Consider the following 12,859-nt stretch of genomic DNA (forward strand, 5'->3'; position numbering starts at 1 on the left):
GGTTATTTTATAATTATTTAATTTGACTTTATATATTCTACCTCCACCCGACTCTGTTAGTGCTGACCTAACATGGGAAAGTTAAATTCTCTCCTTCAGGAATTCAGGTCCAGAATTTCTTGTCCAAGCCATACTGATGTCAGATGAAAGACTCCTCCCATGATTTCAGCAGGCTATGGGTTACATCCAAAACCATCAAGCAACACATGAAGTGTGACTTGAGAGAGAATAAAAGTATGCTTGCAATATAAACAAGCGAAAGAAGGCACATGAGACTTTAGATCTTTGACTGCACTGCATTGCACAAACTTGGGAAAGTTAGTTTTTCTCTGTGTCTACAGTCCCCATCTCACAACCAGTTGGTGACTCTGTGTAGTAATTCTGCTGTTTCTATGAGATTACAGAACCTTTCCTGGGGAAAGAATCTCATAGGATTACATACTACTTCCTATGAAACAGCACCAACCCCTCCAGACACTGCAGATATTGCTAGTGAATAATACTTCTGCTGCTTGAACTAAAAGTGCTATGGACTGTGCTTTCCAAGGTCTCTACCACTGTAGTAGCATTTGCACATAATCAGACAACAGAACTAAAGGCACAAACCAGCAGAAACCCCTCATAGAAACTGCATCTTTCTTGAAAGTTTGATACCATCACAACTTGAACCAGAAAACTCATACACTGGAATACAGCTGAGCAAAACCCCAGACTGCCTCTTGGTCCCTGGGACTTTGCCCTTCTGAAATCATAATCTACCACACTCCTGAACCTAATTCAAAGCTTGTCCTGGCACTCTGCTTATTTTTCCTGTCCTGAGAAAGAGCCATCTTGTCAGGCACTAAGACTAAAGGGTGCCCATCAGTAGTGCAGTGTATTTGCTGATCTCATAACCTGCCACTGCTCTGTACCAGCTGGCTTCGTTCCCTCAGTATAAACCACACTGCTTGTTGCAAAAGAATTGGACAGGATAAATAGTATCTTCTACACACTAAGATTATAGGCTATGGATCAAATCATTCACTGAGCTCTGTGCACATCCAAAGTCGATTGCACAACCGGGGTCAAATATAGATCTAAGAAAAAAACCCAAACCAAAACAAAAAACAAAACAACTCAAGCAGAAAAGCTAAACATTTGTCTCAAGTGATGCCCTTCCCTATCCAGAAGCAGGATAAGGTAAGATAGGTAAGAACACACATATATGTAGTCACTAGCATGCAGGAGTGCCATGGTTGGTGTCAAGCCTGTTTTGGCTTCCTCAGCTGAAATGGACAGGACTGAGCCAGGGAATTCTTTGGCATAAAACCAGAATGAAGCTCAAGTAGCTGAATATATGGCAAGATGACCCAGTGTAAAATCGGATATGAGACCTACATGTAAGGATATTACACTGGGTGTTCACACATTTCTAGGCACTAAGACAGTGGGAAAGAGGGACTTTATCACAACAATAGCAAAAAGGACAAGACTGTAGGACACATCTACTGTGGAAAAGCCCCTTGTCTGAACTAGGAGTGAGAGACATAGTAGTATAGCTTTGAGTTCCTGCTCCACAATCAGGGTTGTTTTTATTTCATTCAGAGCCACAATGTACTCACACTGAGCATGCCTAACTGTTTGGTTCACTATGGAAAAAGTCGATTTTTATTTTGGAAAGTATTTAAACATCACACCCAGAGGTTTCTACCAAATTATCTTTGGATGGTATCCAGACTGGAAAATCTAACTACGCAGCAAAGAAAAATTCTGGGCTGTTACTAAACTTACCATAAAAATAAAAATAATAATAATAAAAAAAAAAAAAAAAAAAAAAAAAAAAAAAAAAAAAAAAACAACACACAAAAAAACCACCAAAAAAACCAAAAACAAAAACAAAAAACCAAAGCCACAAAAGCCAGAAACTAACAGGCTCAGGTAAAGACTAGGACATGACAACAGCAAGTTTTCATGTGCTTTGGGACAGATGAAAGAATAAAATTAAACTCCGTTTTACCTCAAGGCCATTCATCAACCCTGCTAAGATTACCTCCAGCAGGTGTGCTAGTATTAAGAATATTTCCACAAACTGTTCAAAGGCTGCCACAAAATAGATGTACTCTACTATATCCACCATTAGGCTGTTCATTCCAACTTCAGTGGTAATCTGAAGTCAGCAAAGGCTTATGGCTGAAGTAATAAATTATGTTATGGAATTCTCATTAAAATCTACTTAATTTTTTTAAAAAAAAACCTGTTCATGGTTTATTCCAGTATGTTTGACTGGCTTTTACTTGTCATCTAAATTTTCATATATAAATAATATAAAATATATGATATAGATACACAGAAAGAATACAAAAACCTTCAGGTTATAAAGGGTAGCATTCTTGATCATGAAGCTACAGGCAAGTCAAGTGACTTGAGGGATCATGCAATTAATGTCAACCAGGAGATCTGAATTTATATTGCTCGAACAGATTGAGAACACTGAAAATGGAGCAGTGTGAGATGCAGCACTGGGATAAACTGGTTGCTTTCTGAAAAAATAGACTTGAATTTGCCACTCAGAATTTCACATTCTGAAATAAAAATGCCTTGAATTTCACATGCCAGCGACCCAGTAGAGCAAAGCTCCCTTTATAGACAGTGGAAAATACATACTTCAGACAGTGATTTGAATTGAAGATGGAAGGAGTCTTCCTCTAAGAAGCAGGCTTTACTGAAGTGCATGCCTGATAATTAGTTTCCTTGCTTGAATATGTACAAGTGCCTGAAGTCACTGTGGGACAGTGACGATAGTACTGATAACCAGAGGCTGAAAGCCAGGAAGGGCATGAGACCAAAAAACAAAGGTAGGTCATCATCTTAGAGAGTCATTTAGAATTTAGAAGCCCAAAACCTCTACATTGCAACAATTTACTCAACAGCAAAACTGTAAACTATGGTACATTCTCATATTAAACATGCTGTCAGGAAAAAAAGACAGGAAGACAATTTTTTTACATGAAAAAAAATTAAAAATCAGAAATTTGCTACTCTTAGAGCTATTTGAAGATCTGAGTCAAAGCACTTGGAAGCACAGGGACTTTGGTTTAGACATAGGAACTCCACTCCAATTAACTCTGCAGGCTTCCACTTCCGAGCCAGTGGGTTACGAACAGTGTCCTCTGAATGAGTCTCTCTGGCAACTAGGATGGTTTTTAGAGTTTGTTTCAGAGGTTGTGCAGCTGCACCTCCATAATCCAGCTTTAAAAGCTCTATCTTGACACAATTTCTTTTTCATTTTCCCTGAGGCCCACTAAAATTCAGTCACACCTCTTTATATATAAGCATAACTTACATATTTTTGCTTCATCTGTAAATCATGATTTCCCCCTCCCCCCCATTATATTATTGAAACACACCCATGAGGGACAGAAATATACAAAACTTCCTATACTTATGCTTCTGCCTTTGCCAATAAGGAAAGTTGGACCAAAAGACCTGACAAAGCCTGATGTTATATCTCTTAATCCATCACAGTTAGAAGCAGATATTGTATGGAACTGGCCTGTCTCCAACACATCAGCCCTTAAAAATGAAATTAACATGATGAGCATCTGCTTTTCTACATAATTTGAAAACTTTCAAATGGTATATATTATACAAATATCATATTTGGAAGTCCAAGAGGAGTTGGCTGCCGAAAGAATCACTGCTGCAAAGACACTCAAGGGGCAAATGAGGGCCAAAGTTGTTTTAGAGATGACTGTTTCAGAATGTTTTTAATCATTATCACTGAGAAAGTAAGAAAGAAAAAATTATTACCCACGGCTGGCATTGTATGTTGGGCAATATTGTGGTGACAAAGGAGGTATGTGAGCATGTAATACTCAGTAAGTTAAATCTCGTCTGGAATGCGTTGCCTCCAGAACTGGAAGCAGGATAGCTGCACGAGTGTGGCTCTGAGCCCAGACTAATTAGCCCTGCTGAGAACATGTTAACATGGCTATTTCGCTTCCGGGACCCCAGCTAGCAGGGCTGAACAGTGAAGCATTGTGGTATGAGGACAACCCACATGGGTTTGGAGATCAATTATCTACACAGTGTAGCATAACACAGTATAGAAATACAAATAATGTTAAGACACAGTTATCCCTAGTCACAGTAAAGGCATGGCTAGACTATTTCCAGGACAAAAAAAAAAACCACCTCTTAACTTTTACATCCAAGCAGCCCTGTGGAAGAGCCCACTGGAGACCCCAGATTTGGAGTTGCAGCAGAATAGCTCCCTCCCGCCATTGCAGGAATACAAATTGCCTAAAGCACCAGACAGGAGGCAAGGTCATAGCCTTGAACTCTGCTCGTGTTCATGGCTTTGGAAATAAATAACATCACCTAAAGGTGGAATGCAGGGTGTGTCCAGGGCTCTCAACTCAAGAGCTCTTAAAATGATTACATTCCAGTGTGCTTAGAAAGTACAGTTTAACCAAGAGGGCTGTGCCTAATTGCTATATTCTTGTCCCCAGGTACAGAGGGGTATATATAGGGGTGGAATGGCATTCCAAAAAAAAAAAAAAAAAGAAAAAAGACAAAGAGCTTACTTGTTCCCACTAGAACAAAGGTTGCTTCTGGATACTAAACACTTTGGGAAACATGGGAAAGCATCAGGGGCCAAAGTCTTGGCAGTCAAGGTCTCAGAAACCAGTCTTCAAGACTGCACACCCTAACTTTTGCAATACATCACCAAAACCATTAAAGAGGAGCTTGTAACACAGCAAATGCAAACCACTGTAATAATAAACAGGAATTTCATACTGCAGCAGAGAGACTACTGCTTTTGGCTAATTTCCACTCCATTCCAATAGAATGAGGTTATAACTTTGAAAAAAAGTGTTTCTATATAGATAACAAACAAAAGCTTCATCAACCTTCCTCCCTCCCCAAAATCTTTCTGTGGATTCCTTTGTGTTAGGATTTTTATTTTTCACTTTATTTGAGTGAGGAATGTAGTGGGGAAACCTGGGTCTTTTCTAGGGCTATATTTGCTCATGTGTTAAGCTGTCAATACATAGAATTCTGCCATCATTTAGTAGTGGATATACACAAAAATGTAGCTGACTTGTTATTTGACTGCATAGGGCACAGTGCATGGATGCTACAATTTTTTTTTTTTAATTTTTTTTTTTTTCCAAATCTTGCTTAGTGTGTAATAATTGTGTCATCCTCAGCTGATGCAAACTGGTTCAGCAGTGTGGGCTTGAAGACAATGTAGCTGTGAAAGCTGTGTTTCTAGAAACAGAAATATGTGCGTCCATGGTCTTAAGAAGTTAAGGTTTGTATGATCCCTTAATATACATATGTATAACTATATGCATTTTAGAAAAGAAATAACCTTTGCTGGCTAATCTTCCATGGCATTTTTCCTTTTTACTTATGATCCTACATGAAAAGAAAGCAAATAACCGTACAGACTGCAATTTATGTTAAGCGTGAACATACCACAAGTAGCGTCAGGTATTACCAACAGGGCAATGATACTTCTGCTTCCCTCAAACCAAAAACAGGAAATGCCATTTGCCGTGATAAATTACACAACTGGTTCTGAAAGTGACTGTTGAAAGCACTTCCTCCCTTGTCCCACTGATATCCCTTAGTGATACACAGAATTAAGATGACGTAACCTACACGAGTGCTATGGAGTGCTGTGTCAGTACAGCACATACTTCAGGACCCCAAGTATGGTCTGATGAACAGGACAAGAGGCAGCTGTTTGACTCTGGGCAAAGAGCTGCCAGCAAGAGTATTGCAGTCTTCTGGGTCTGAAAGTAGCTGGGAAAGTGGAAGGCTTTCCAGAGATTTCCCCTAAGGGAGAGGATCAGTGAGAGACAGTATTGTTGAACCCTTGAAAATTAGCCAAAGAATAGGCTGCATTGACTAAGCTCCTTATTAAAAACAAAGCCTATTCTAATTTCAGCATGTGTTTTTGGCATTAATGTTCAGGAGCCCTAAGGCACAGAGAGGTAGAGAGCAATTGAGTTCTAGTAGAAAAAAAAAAGTGTTTACATCAAGAAAATTATTTCAGAAGTTGCTGGGCTCCTCCCATCCACTTTTATTTTCTGCTTACCAGGGAAAGAAGGCTTAACTCTGTACAGTAAGGTCATGTTCATGAGACAGTGCAAGTAGAAATTGTTATGTTATCAACTGTTACAATCAAAGATATTGTTCCCATATCAGAGACAATTAAGCATAGCAGATGTTTCATACAAGAGCAGAGATCCAGAGTATCATAGTTCATAAACGGGGGTCTATTTGCATATTTTAAATTATAATAAATACCCATAATAATTCTATTTTAATTATAATAATTAGCATTATATTTTTTTATTTGAAGGTAGTGAAAACAAATGTACATAAAAACAGGAGTCTGGATTATCAAAAGAATTCTGCAACCAATGGGAAGTCTTCAGTAAACAAAGAAGACAGTGCAAAATAATGAATAACAATCACCTGGCTTATCAGTTTCCATTGTTTTGTTTTGGCTATTAAAAAATTAAAATCATGAATTTTTTCCCATTAACATTAACTACTCTACAATTCAGTTTTATTTGAGGTATGTTTATGCACAGTCATTAGGATTTCCTTATGATACATTTGCTTTTATTATGATATCTTATCTCTTTTTTTTTTCTCTAGGTAAGGGATGCTGGAGTTCTCTAGCTAATATATCTTAGTTTACTACAATCTCTCATGTGCCTTGGCATAAAATGTTGTCTATCAATTTCTCCTAATGCATTAAGTGCTTTCTCATAATCAGCAAATGCCATGTCTAGCAGCAAATCATATATGTTTGCGTTTCCATTCTGCCATTAATCACATCGCTGTGAAATACCCGACTAAAGATTATCCACTCTTTCGTCTGGCTAAAAACCTACTAGAGAACTGATTTATGAATGAGTTTTTTGTTTTCTTAACACTTTAGGTCAAGGACGGAAGTGTGAATTGGTTGTGGTCACTGAAATTTCAGTTGGAGTTTGGAGTTTGCTGGACTGCAGAGCAGTTGTAGATTTACATATTCATATGTGTGTCCACTCTTCATTTTTCAGTGTGTGTCCATTAGCTGAATGGCTGCTTTTCTCCCAGACACATCTTACTGAAGATCACAAACAACTTATTGATTTTGGTCATTTACTAATATTCAAGCTTCTCGAGAAGATAATTTTCACTGCCATCAGAGTCCCATTGCTCAGAAAATGCAAGTCAATGATTCTGAACAAAATATCATAGAAATGTAGCTACCCTTTTGACTGCTGTGACAGTGTTGCTGATATCTAGTTCATCACAAGATAAACATTTGCTCAAAACTTATATATATTAATATGAATGGACCCTTAAAGTCCCATTTTCCTGATTTTAACCAGTGGTTCCTGGGTACCTGGATTCACTGAGGACCTGAGGACAGGATGGGAGCACTTATACTCCTATGGATGAGGGATTGGATAAAGAGTATGTCCAACACAGAAGTCTTTAGACCCTTCTGCTTCTGTGAGAAGAAGACCTCAGCAAAACCAGTTGTTCAACAGTAAACTACACTGACTGCTGTCTTCATATGCAGGAACTGTTTTTGCTTCTCACTACCATTTGAGGAGGCTTCTGCCCTTGGCAGATATGCTTCTCCCAAAAGAGTGCATCTTATGAAGGCCTGAATCTGCATATACCATAGGGGCAGAAATCTTCCATAAGGGGCAAACCCAAGCCTAATGAAAGAGAAAGTGAAGGGAGCAATCATTTAAAGGTGCCTGGGAGACCAGGCACCAGCCAAATGAACTTTTTACACTGCAGCAGACCCAGGGTCTGGCTCCTACTGGTCAATGGGTCAAGGACTGTGCTTCTTCCCAAGGGAGGAACCCTCCAGGCAGATGTGGGTGTAGCTCAGAAACTATACACATTTTTATCCTCCTTCACCCCAGCTGATTAGCAGGAATGTGCAGAAAAAAATGACTGACCCCAGTTTTCAGTAATGCCTATGAATGATGTATAGAGCTAGGCTGAAGGGATGGGCTTGTATATCCATGCATTCAGTGGGCACTTTCCATGAAAACCCAGATACCTTGCCACTGTATGCACTTTGACACATCAATCCTCACTGAAAGCTCATGAAACAAAGGAGGTCACTGTTGCATTTCTGAAGGTCAACACTTTATCACTTGGACACAAGATTATAATTTATAAGTATATTAGCTTTTCAAAAAGAGGTATAAACAGTCAATATCAAGTCTATTTTTGACAAGTAAATTTCAGATGACATTAGTAATCTATTTTAAGAAAAATTACTACAATGGCTCATTGGGTAACAAAGGAAAACAGATTTCTCACAGAAACAAACTAAACTTTGTTCAGTTTTTTTCTTTAAATAAAATAAAAAGACACAGTTCTCACCTTACATACTCTCCCAACTCTGGAAAGGATTGTCTTGTCAGATGTGCCACTATCTTGTGATATTTCTCGAAAAAAGAAGTAGATTTTATCATCATCTGGGTTATAGGTATCTGGGATGGGAAAAGTTCCAATGAATTTTGCTCCTGGAAATTAAAAAAAAATAAAAGGGAGGGAAGGCATTAAAAATATAAAGACAAGCCTTAGAATTTGCTACTAAATCTCTCTGTACTTATGTTGCATCTTCCAGTGAAAGAAAACTATCACTATATAGACATTTAGTGGTGAGTTCCTTACTAACAAGCAAAAACATGGAGTCATAGACTCTGAAGTAGTTACTCTTAATGTGATGTTTTTGTCTATATATCTCACTACCACTTGCATAAATACACAGCACTGGTTATCATTCTCAATTTGAAAATAGGATAACTCCCAGTACAAAATATTGCCTACACAAATCTACTTTACTGCTCTTGCCACCAAAATGAAGCGAAGTAGATTTTCTGAAATCACCTGGTAGAATTTAAATTCATTTAATTATTCATTTTAGCAGTTATTAATACAGAAATACATTACTATTTACTAGAGATGACTTGCAAAGGAATGAAAGAACCTTTATTGACATATGGGATTAAAAATTTCATATAAATGAAAACTTCTTAAGGTAAAAGTTTCCTACATATCTATGATATAGCAATCTTCTGATTATATCTACCAAATCCAATACAGAGCCAGGCTGGGATTCCCCAGTTAGCATAGTAAACTCCAAAACAGACTGGTCACACAATTCCTTGTGGATGAAAACAGATTAGCTATGTCAATTAGCTATGTCAATGTAATGGTCTGTTTGGGTTATTTACATCTGCTTTTTACAAAAAATGCCTTGTCTTGACAGGCTGGGCCATTATATTATTTCTGACCTACTCTAAAGCAAGCTTGGGTGTCTGCATCTTGCTGGCCCAAGATGCTCTTTGCCCTCTTTCTTAGCTCCCATGGTCCCCAATCCTGCTCTACCTACTCACAACTTGAGTGCTTTTGGTTTTGGTGCTTTGTGGGTTTTTTTTGTTTGTTTCTTTTTCCTTTAAATTTTGCACTAAAATCAGAAATTAATGTAATTTGAGGGTCCCTGACTGCAGCAGAGCAGGCAACAACACTGTCTTGCATAAGTGAACCAGATACTTGGGGCAATGAATTTTAAGACATTCCCCAGCGTGCTACAACAGATGAGCTCTTCTGAGGGCACTTGGATCAATGATGTTTTTCTTTAAACAGAAGTAGCTATACAAATACAGTGCAAAGAGACCCTTGACTCTAAAATACATTCTTTCAGCAATAAAATACACAGTCTTTGTCCCTCATTATCAGGTAGGCTGCAGCAGAAAGCAATAAGGAGGGTGGTGTAAAAATGCAGAGCAAACAGAGCCCACTAGCGATATGGGGGGAATAGTATTATCGGCTTTCAGTGTATCTTCATGCCTTTGTCCTTTTCATAATAATTGTTACTTTATATTAGCCTGGAGGAATTTTCACCATGAACTCTACAGTACACACAGGAAAGAAAGAGAGTCCTTGATTCAAAAGTTCACAGTCAAAGGCCTAAAACAAAATGGGATGTGTTTAAGTGCTCAATGTGCACCTTTGAGACAGAAGAGTAAATTTACAGGCCAAAATGGCCACAGTGCTGCTTCCATTTTAAACCTTTCTGACACTAGAGAATGGTGTCAGCAGGAAAAATGAAATGATGCAGGCATCAAGATCTATAAATTTAAGCTAGGATTTCAAAATGAGCCTGAAGAAAATATTCAATTATCCCTCAGGGTCTGTAAGGCTACTTTGAAGATTGGATCTCTAAGCATGAATAAATACATAAGTATTCTTGCAGTATAGTTTCCTAAATATGTGGTTAGCTAAATACCCATTTAATAGGAAAACCTGTGAAATACTTCTATACCATACTTTTGAAATTCACATCCATTTTTTTTTTCTCTGTAATCCACATTCATAGAACAAAACACTGAATGTATGGGTTTTTTTAAATTAAACTTCATTGCTTTCCTTGGCAAGCCAAATGCAAAAACAAATGTCTCAATACCAATTCCTGGAACACATTTAGAAGAATCTCTAACAAATTAAAAGAACACAAATATTTAACAATTTTAAATCACAATTGAAAACACTGAAGTTGAAAGTTAAATCCAAACAAAAATACACTGTCAGAGATATGAAGACAAAGAAAGTGAAAACAATTTAATGGAATAGATTGTGATCTGAAAAGCACATTATGTTCTCCAAATGAGATCTTTTTCTGATCTTTTCTAAGTCATCCATTTGACAGAAAAAAGTACATTTAAACTAACTGTGAATTAGGCTTTTGGATTCTTTGCATGGGAAACAAATGAATGATGATGATTTTAAACCATTGTTCATTTTCCCATACACAGAATTGTTCTCCCTTCCCCTCCAATTGCTTCAACAGAAGATTTTCCCACATATTAATTTCACGACTGGATTGAATGCAACCAAATAGGGGATTACAGGCATCATGAACTCTGACAATAGATGGTACAGGTGTTGCTCATGCTTTTTTAAACATGCTAATGTGGCCTAGTGGGAAAAACTGATTACACCTTGTCCTTCACTGCAGGGTTGGCTGGAGCGGCCACGTTTGCTGTTGGTTACCTGCTGGCTGTCACAGCCTTCTAAAACCAGCCAGAGTTTTATACAGTGCAACCACGTGGGCCTCAGTAAGACCTATGGACAAGTTAGGCTCAGAAAAAGAGAACAGCAAAGGAGTAGCTGTCCCAGAACACGAAGAAATGAAAAAGCAATCCGAAACAGTGGAAGGCAGCAGGTCTGTGTAGGTGAGCTGCCAGAAATACATGGTAAGATAAAACACAAAGGATAGTGCTCACCTCGATTATCATAACCACCTAGAAGTCAAGCTCCTAACCAATATTCAGCCAGGTCCTCTCTCAGGGAGGGACAAATGAATAATCTTATTTTAAGATGGATTCCTACATATAACAGGCAGGGTGAGTCACCCTCTGGAAGCGTCACCTCTCTCAGCAAATTACAGAGACAAGCAAAAGGATTGAGCTCAGACAGGATGCAAGCTTTTTGCCTTTTAGAGCTATGAGAGCTGAATCCCATCCAAAGTTCACAGGACATAAAGAAATCATTGCCTGCAAGTCTTTGCCCTGGAAAAGACGACTAAATTGCTATGGAAAAAAGCAAGAAGGAAAAAAAAAGAAAAAAAAAAAGAGATGAGATTAATACAATTCAGAGACACCCTAGTTCAAGTTATGGCCTTAGCTTCCTATGAAGGAGGAAGGAATGTGCAGCTGTTTCGTGCATGCCTGTGTGTAGGGCTCGGGTATCCTACCACGGGATGCTCTCCTCTGCCCACTGGGCTGGAGCGGGGCAGACTGGGTTCCAGTGGGCGGCTTTGCCATCCGGAGAGGGGCCACCAGCCCCACTTGCCTCATCCCCGGCCACGGCCACGGGAGAGGCAGCTCCAGTCAGCAGCTGTGGGAACGCCTGATTCCAGCTCTGCGGGAGAAGGGCTGACGTCTGAGCAGAGGCAGCATCCCCTCTGCTTCAGTGCCACCGCATGCAGGAGTGTGAGCATGTGTGAGCGTGAGTCATGGGAAAGATTAGCTGCCTTCCTCCTTTTCTCCTCTGTGGAGCTGCTATTCAGTCACTGAGATTAAGACATGTCTTAATTAGTCAAGATAGAGATGCCCTGCAAGGAACTGGAAGGTATCCCACGCATTTTTCCCTTATGCTTTGTGTTTCCCTCCCTTCCCTCAGGAAAGGATAATTCTGTTTCCAGAAACAGAGTAAGACTAAACTTAAAAATATTAAGGTGCCCTATAGCAAAACTTCCTTGGTCCTCTGGAAAAAAAACAAGCTACACATTTTATGTACACTTACCCTAAGTAAAACATGAGTCATGCCTGGAAATCATTTATTTCTAATTGTACAATTATTCAAGCATGTACAACTTTTCCTGGAGGTCTAACACATGGTTGGTAAATGAGTGGTAGATTTAGGAAAGGGATTTAGATGAGATGGGAGTTTTAGACCTGAAATCAAGTAAATATTTTCCTTGTACCAATATTGGCTGAAAGTACAAAAGTATATAATTGGTAACATTACACAATAAACTACAAATATATCAGCCACCGTATGGCTTAGTGCAGAAATGATTCCGTCATTTCGAGTTGCACTCAAAATTTTCTCCAGCCTTAAAAGGTCTGTTTCAAAATATTAAAAGCACCTAGTTTATATCTATGCCTCTTAGTATAACACTGCATGGATTGTGTATGTGAAGTCTTAGACAAAGTGTGGCTGTAGGTTTTTATATGACTGGAAACAAGGTAAACCTGAAGAATATATGGGGTCTTCAGTGTTTATATAGTGTGGGGTAATTTTCACCTCACAGTCTAGCACACTAAAGCTG

The 12,859-nt window shown here is 38.7% G+C and overlaps 1 protein-coding gene across 3 annotated transcripts in view; it reads right to left on the reverse strand.

Moving 5' to 3' along the window:
* SEMA3D (semaphorin 3D) overlaps window positions 1-12,859 on the reverse strand; it is a 139,943-nt gene that overhangs the window by 41,980 nt on the left and 85,104 nt on the right. For all 3 annotated transcript variants that reach the window (XM_027883643.1, XM_027883642.1, XM_027883644.1), the window contains exon 8: window positions 8,401-8,543. In XM_027883643.1, coding sequence (XP_027739444.1) covers window positions 8,401-8,543 — 143 coding nt within the window. The remainder of the gene's footprint in view (window positions 1-8,400; window positions 8,544-12,859) is intronic.

Source organism: Empidonax traillii, unplaced genomic scaffold (assembly GCF_003031625.1).
Source record: "Empidonax traillii isolate 1590-97213 ecotype Southwest subspecies unplaced genomic scaffold, ASM303162v1 scaffold131:size1687323, whole genome shotgun sequence".
In the NCBI taxonomy this organism is placed as follows: domain Eukaryota; kingdom Metazoa; phylum Chordata; class Aves; order Passeriformes; family Tyrannidae; genus Empidonax; species Empidonax traillii.